At 36.2% G+C, this 8,058-nt stretch overlaps 1 protein-coding gene across 1 annotated transcript; it reads left to right on the plus strand.

The window, feature by feature from the left end:
• The first annotated feature begins 1,234 nt into the window (after positions 1–1,234).
• On the plus strand, positions 1,235–3,358 carry LOC134221693 (uncharacterized). The gene is made up of 4 exons (XM_062700880.1): positions 1,235–1,240; positions 2,085–2,197; positions 2,347–2,478; positions 2,538–3,358. The coding sequence occupies exons 1-4, from the start codon at positions 1,235–1,237 to the stop codon at positions 2,821–2,823; spliced, it is 537 nt and encodes a 178-aa protein (XP_062556864.1). The 3' UTR covers positions 2,824–3,358.
• Positions 3,359–8,058: the final 4,700 nt, after the last annotated feature.

The following is an 8,058-nucleotide window of genomic DNA, read 5'->3' on the forward strand; positions in this document are numbered from 1 at the left end:
GGCTAACCAGCAAAATGAGAACCGGTTTGCTGAATCTTTCCAGCAAATCTACTGTCACTTTTCGAAAATTGTGTTTGCTGGTTGAGCAGCAAATTATTTTGCTGGATTTATTGCTGGATTTACAGCACACAAAAAACCAGCAAAATTTTGCTGATTTCCAGCGAAATAAAATTAGTGTGTAGGATACCTTCTTATTTAGTTCATCCGAGGTTTTTTGACATTGTACAATGCTCCGAAAACAATTCCTCAAAAATAGCAAATCCTCGACAATAACATTTCCCTGAAAATGACATATCCCTGAATGAAGCAGGCCATTAACATAACACTATTTGGCCTAAGGTCATTCGACATGAAGTGAATTTGGGATAATACTGAACAGCATCAGAAAAATCTTTTATAGAAAGCATGCATTTGCTGGGTATAAAGCAATGATAATTGTTACCCTTCATCGGAATCATAGTTTGCCCAGTGAAAAGCAATGAATAATGTGTTTCCTTCTGGATGGTGGATGTGATTTCTCCTTTAAAAGTAGGCATTTTCCCGGAATAAGGCAATGGTGGGTGTGATCCAGGGGACTGAAGAGAAGGCTAATACGCCTACCCACCATTCGTTCAATATGGCGTACAATGTGTTTGTTTTAATTTCGTTGATTTCATAATAAAACAAAGCTTCGGAAGTATTCACGGGCTTCTTTTCGACATAAAAAAGTCATGCAAACACAAAAGCCTCGATATACCTCAATCAATTGCAAGTTTTCACCAGGAGAAGTTATATGCCGACAATTAGCACTAACTGCGAACGAACCAATCACCCAAAACGAGCAGCTGAATTCGGGTATACCACCCAGAAACTGGGTACCAAAAACAGAAGTACCAAAAACGATGTTGGGTAGAGTGCCACTGTACCGCGGATGACAGGCGTTTCACCCTCCTGGTGTGATCCCTTCTTTAAAAATATGCGTTTGCCCGGAATAAGACATCGGTGGATGTTTTCCCTTCTTTAGAAATAGACGTTTGCCCGGAATAAGGCTATTCAAACCCCCTTCTTCAAAATCAGTCAATATTTCCAAAAGCCTTCTTTTAATCAAATGATGAAGTATCAACAAGTAAACACAATTACCCTGTTAATCAATTGGTTTTATTATTTTTCGATAGTGAAAAAAAAACTGCGAACCAAACTGGCAACTCCGAGCAAGGCCGGGTACATAAAGCTAGTCTATCATATATAAGACACGATGCCGGTGAGTGTTCCATACATTTTATATGAAGCGAAAAATATTGAAAAAATTGGCACCCATTTTTCTCAAACCAACTTTTTGTCACTTACACCCCTTTGCGTTTGACCCCCTCAATTGTGAATTCCGTAATTTCCGTAATTCCGTAATTATTTAATAATTGAATCGATCGGTGACGTATTGTTCGGTTATTTCAAACAGATTGGCGCGAGAAATGCGATTATATGTGGTTTGATTATAAAAGTTTGCTTTTTTTAATACCGTCAAAGGAGATGAAGTTAGGCCAAAATGCTTCAAAGTTAATGCTAAAATCTCAGACAGATATCATTGGGACATTGGGTCTGAGTGAAATGTAGTGTTCGGCTATATGTTCCCAAAAAAAAGTTCGCGAAAAGAAGAAAAAAAATCCTTGCCCTGAGATTTCAAAGAGACTGCTATTTAAATCTGTTCAGTAGTTGATTTCTGGTTTTAAAATATTAAGATAGGTAAATAGTCTGCTGGCAAAGCTATGTTTTGCAATAGATGGCGCCACTCAAAAAGAAGTAAAGAAAAAAATCCTCCATACAATCTGACATCATTCTTCAGTAATATTTCATATACATCCATGGCATAATAGTAAAAAAAAATTAACCCAAATAGGATGCGAAATGCATTGTTTTCATTCCATACAACTCCACCTAAAAATTTAAATTAATCTTGATTCTTACAAATGTTCCTGAGTATACTTTCAAATTTCCATGAGCCACAGTCAGAAAAAAATTTTGTCAATCCAGGAGTAGTGGGAAAAAAATTGACAGTTACATGTTTTGTTTTTGTTTGTGATTATTATCATTCTTGCAAAATTTTCCAGTCCGAGAGAATGAACTGGCTCTCGAAAAAACAGTGCTTCGTTCTAACCAGAAATTGCTTCCTGCATGTGAAGCCAAGCCATCAAAACCAATTCCAGTGCCAGAAAATACACAGGTGAGTTTTGCTTCAAAATACAACAATGCTTTAGTTTCATGGAGATGGCTTTCAAGGAAAGGAAAACCGAGATGGCACACAGCATTTTGTACAGAATGTGGAAAGCGGCAAACGAAAATCTAATAAAAACTCGAAAGTTTCGACTAAAGTAAAAAGGAGGCCCAGCCCAAATGCCAAATACCAAAAGAAACTACTTCAAGTGGAACCATACAAGCACTCCGACAGCTTGCAGGAGAAAAGGGCGTTCCATTGTCGGGGAATAAGGAGCAGTTGAAGCAAAGGTAAGTGTCTGCATTCTAAATGTTAGGCCATAGCCAAGACGAATCTTATTTCATTTCAGATTGCAGTGGTATGACACGTATAACTTGAATTCATCGATTATTGAACCCGTAGAAGCAGTGAAGCCGCTAGACGACTCTGGATTTATCGAAGACTTGGCGTTTTTCGCGTGCGATGAAGTTCTCCAGCAATCGTTGGGATGGCTTAGTGTCGTGGAAATTTTTTCATATTTTCAACAACGATCTGCCCGTCAAGGATATCGCAATGGGAAGCTGCTGCAACAAGCCGGATTCTTAAGGAATGTTTGCTACGCGAAGGTGTGCATTTGTGCAAAAAAGGCTTTCTAATTTTTAACTTTTCATAGGTTTAGTTTGATTAAGTTATAAGTATTAGGCAGATTTTCATGAAAAATTATACTGCTGTTATAAGCATAACTGTCTCATGTACATGGGAACCCCAGTAAACATGGGACAAATATTCGTATACTAGCAGTATAAGAAGACGATTTATTTGGGCAGCACTTATTCCCGTTTTCATGTTTTAATTTGTCTCTTTTCAATTGAACTATTTAATCTCTAGTATATGGTTAGTATCTTTACCTAGTAGCAATGCAATTATGTAATACCAGTAATACCACCTAAAGAAATACTACTGGTATTTATGTCAAGGTACAAACAGTACTATTAGTATGTCATCTGGAATGCCATGGCACAATTATGTACTAGGGTTTATAGGCATGGTACAACAAGTGTGTTTTTAGTATTAAAAAAACTGGATATAGGGAATGCTGTCCAAGCATATCTTATTCATACAAAGAGCTAATCATGAGTTACACAATGTTGTGGCTTACAGCAATGAACTGAGTGGTGGTGATAGGTTGCTCATAATTATAAGGGCGTATTGAATTTTAATATTAATGTTCATGTTTCAGTGAAGCATTTATAGAGGTAGTCATAAGAATCATAAAGAAAACAGTTATTTTCAAATATTTTCAACCCATTTGTTTTTCTCGTATTTTGGCTTCATACAAATATGAACACTTTTTAAAATTATATATGAACACTTTTGAATGTATTCCAAAATGCCATCCAATGTTTTGGTTCGTTCTGCTAGATAAGGTGGAGGGAAATGAACCCAGATACGAACACAGATGCTCTCGTGCCTTTTTATATTGGCTATTATTTCAAAACATTTCAGGTCAACGATGAAATATATCAAATAAGATGTTATTGCTCTGCTGCCATGCATAAAAACCGATTATATCAAGTAACATAATGGATTCAATATAACGAAAGCTACTTGTGAATGCCCTGCTGGAAAGGGAAATTCAGCTGCATGCAAACATATCGGTGCACTTCTTAATGCTTTACAAGACTTTTCAAAGAATGGTAAGCAAAACAGTATACTGTACAAGGAATTAACCGATTCAATGCGATTTGACTAAAACCATACTATGAGCTAAACTTTCTTAAGTAAAGTTAATTTTTATTTCAACACGCGTCGCAGCTTTTGTGACACAAGTACGCGTACATTGTAAAGTTGTTTAGGACATCGATGCATTCCAGATAAGAATTAGAATAGTTTTATTGTCTTTATTTGAGAGGTGTTCAGTCCTAGGCAGGAAAAATTAGAATGGTTAGGCATATATCCATTTTACGGTATTAGCGTATATGCGATAACTGAAAAGGCTAAAAATATTTCGAGATCTATTGAATTTAGAAAGATGTCTCTTTCTCCTCACTTATGTGTGTAGTCAAAACAGTTAAAATTGCCAATTTAGTTTGAAATTCAATCGTTTGTGGAGCTAGCGTATATGATATTATCAGGTATGAACCTCAAAAAATCCATACATGAAAAGTGTTTGTATTCAACAAAGTTGATGGGATAATCTATACATTTATGATGAGAGCTAATTAAATTTGAAATTCTTTAAAAAGTTAAGTCAGATATCTCCGAAGTGGCAATATGTAGGAATTAGAAAATTGTCGTCTTCGGGGGGTAAGACATATGATAACGGCTAGATCAGTTTAGAAAATATCAGCTTGGTGACACTAGTACATAAGGAATGACTGTTCAGTAGACCTGTTCACCATTTTCAAAAGTATTCCAGATTCAAAGTGCCATCCCTCTATTTCAATGAGAATCTTAAATCGAGTCCCCTGACCAATTTTCAGCCAAATCCATGAAGATTTGGAGGTGTATCAAACGAGATTTGTGATTTTTTAGACTTTTTCGTAGAAATGTCGTCTCAATGCATCAATTTAACTCCACATAATAAAAGGATTAATCGTTGATAGCTTCTTTAGACTATTATCTACCACTTTGTCATTGATACTAGGATGTTTAGATGGCTTATTCTATGACTTTTATTAGATTTAGCTGAAAAAATGCCTGAAAACCAGAAAAATAATTTTAGGTGCTTCTGGGGGTAGTATAAATTTTCAATATGTGCCCAATTCAATTTTTCCTTTCATTTCCTTCGAGTGTTGCGGAAGTTTCGTCCATACATCACTTTATTCTGAAAAATAAACTTCGCCGTGTAATAATGCAGTTTTCATGAAATACTCAACATTTGAATAGGGTAGTCAAGCAAGACCATTCCCCCCATGCTAAAACAAAGTTGACCATGATTTATGAGCAATGTCATCCAGTATTTTCGACCCTTTGGTATGGATCTAGAGTGGGCTATGCGGTAGTGTCAGGGCCTGCAGATCAACAGGTTCACGGTTCGAGGCGCCGAGTAGATAAAGATTTTTTCTTGTCAAGTCTTATGGAAATGCCATGTTTTCAATGACCTTTTGGGGTCGTTAACTACATTTGAATGTGATTGATTCTATACCCTTCTCCTAGTTGCAGTCATCAATTGTGAAGTAATGGTTTGTTAATGGGAGGGATCGATCAGGTTTTGTTTGTGCCATGAGTGTGGTACAATAACTAAGGAGAGGATAACTAGTAAATCAAGATGTTTTTTTTAACTTTATAAGATTTTTTTATCACGTTCAATTTAAAGTATGTTTCCGACCGCGACAGATTATCGCCAAAATGGAATTAGACACATGGCTTGATAAATAAAATATTTTCAACTGCTAGGCGCCTCGAACCGTGGACCTCTTGATCTGCAGGCCCTGACACTACCACATAGCCAACCACACTACCAACTCTAGATCCATATCAGCGGGTCGAAAATACTGGATGACATTGCTCATAAATCATGGTCAACTTTGTTTTAGCATGGGGGGAATGGTCTTGCTTGACTACCCTATTCAAATGTTGAGTATTTCATGAAAACTGCATTATTACATGGCGAAGCTTATTTTTCAGAATAAAGTGATGTATGGACGAAACTTCCGCAACACTCGAAGGAAATGAAAGGAAAAATTGAATTGGGCACATATTGAAAATTTATACTACCCCCAGAAGCACCTAAAATTATTTTTCTGGTTTTCAGGCATTTTTTTCAGCTAAATCTAATAAAAAGTCATAGAATAAGCCATCTAAACATCCTAGTATCAATGACAAAGTGGTAGATAATAGTCTAAAGAAGCTATCAACGATTAATCCTTTTATTATGTGGAGTTAAATTGATGCATTAAGACGACATTTCTACGAAAAAGTCTAAAAAATCACAAATCTCGTTTGATGCACCTCCAAATCTTCATGGATTTGGCTGAAAATTGGTCAGGAGACTCCATTTAAGATACTCATTGAAATAGAGGGGTGGCACTTTGAATCTGGAATACTTTTGAAAATGGTGAACAGGTCTACTGTTCAGGTTCAGATTTCTAAGAATCTGTGAGATTAAGGAGTTTCTTTCACAAAGTTATTCAGGTAATAATGCTTATAAAGGCCCGTTTGGTTTGTAATTCAACAGATTGGCGGTGCTAGAGCGTAATGCATCACACTGGGCTGGGCTGGACATTTCAAAATTTGTATGATATTTAGAGCTATTACAACTCAAAAGCATGGTGGTTACCTCATAGTTATTCATGTAGAACCTTTAAATTTAAACTTAAGGAAGATATTTTAGGGAAATTATTAGGACATTTCAATTTTTATTTTTCCTGCTCAATATGGTCATAAAGTAATTATTCGGTAATCCGAGTCGAATCGATTGAATAGGTGAGCCATGTAATTCGGCTTTCTTCATTACATTTGACAAACATATAATTTGAGCACGTAAATTACTCCAAAACTCTTTTGAGAGAATCAAATATTGTATATATTAATTATTATTTTTCTCAGGAACGATTTTACAAAGTGTTACTTGCACAGATGTTTTGCAAAATGGCATCGTCCACCGAAAAATGCGGATAAATCATCTTCTTATAAACCAATCAAAGAGTTATATCCAGATCGATACAAAAACAAATTCAAATTGAACGATGTTTCGTCTAAAGATATTACCGATTATTTTTTAAAATCAACGTTGAACGCTGGATTGCACATGGCTGTCCATCGCCGTCGGAATGTGGTATGCATGGACAACTACTATGAAGAACATTCCTACGCTTTTCATCAAAATAGAGGACAACCAGCTGCACAAAGTGATCCTGGGTCAGAGCACGAATCCGAAGATGAGATTTTATGTTAGATAAGACGTAAAAGTGGATGTATAATTGAAACTAGCAGGCTGTAAATGAAATGAGATTGGTTTTTATTGTACTTGTTTATATTGTATTTGTTTATTCGCACAAAAAGTAATGTAATGTAATTTTTACCGAAAAATTGTTTTTTTAAACTGTCAAATGTTCTTCCAAACACGATTTATCTTTGTCATTATTTATTTTACAAATCGGACGTCTTATATTGGTCAGCTTGAATAGAATTTTTTATTATCATATCCATGACGGGAAAAAGGGAATTTTTCACTTTTTGTTTAAGAATTCTATATGTTTTGGCATACCCAATCACTCTTTCAACATCTATGCGACGTGAGGCAATGACACGAGTTTTAGCAACATTAGCAACTATTTGGCCTAAGGTCATTCGACATGAAGTGAATTTGGGATAATACTGAACAGCATCAGAAAAATCTTTTATAGAAAGCATGCATTTGCTGGGTATAAAGCAATGATAATTGTTACCCTTCATCGGAATCATAGTTTGCCCAGTGAAAAGCAATGAATAATGTGTTTCCTTCTGGATGGTGGAGGTGATTTCTCCTTTAAAAGAAGGCATTTTCCCGGAATGTGGCAATGGTGGGTGTGATCCAGGGGACTGAAGAGAAGGCTAATACGCCTACCCACCATTCGTTCAATATGGCGTACAATGTGTTTGTTTTAATTTCGTTGATTTCATAATAAAACAAAGCTTCGGAAGTATTCACGGGCTTCTTTTCGACATAAAAAAGTCATGCAAACACAAAAGCCTCGATATACCTCAATCAATTGCAAGTTTTCACCAGGAGAAGTTATATGCCGACAATTAGCACTAACTGCGAACGAACCAATCACCCAAAACGAGCAGCTGAATTCGGGTATACCACCCAGAAACTGGGTACCAAAAACAGAAGTACCAAAAACGATGTTGGGTAGAGTGCCACTGTACCGCGGATGACAGGCGTTTCACCCTCCTGGTGTGAT

The sequence above is a fragment of the Armigeres subalbatus genome, chromosome 3 (genome assembly GCF_024139115.2).
Source record: "Armigeres subalbatus isolate Guangzhou_Male chromosome 3, GZ_Asu_2, whole genome shotgun sequence".
NCBI classification, from domain to species: domain Eukaryota; kingdom Metazoa; phylum Arthropoda; class Insecta; order Diptera; family Culicidae; genus Armigeres; species Armigeres subalbatus.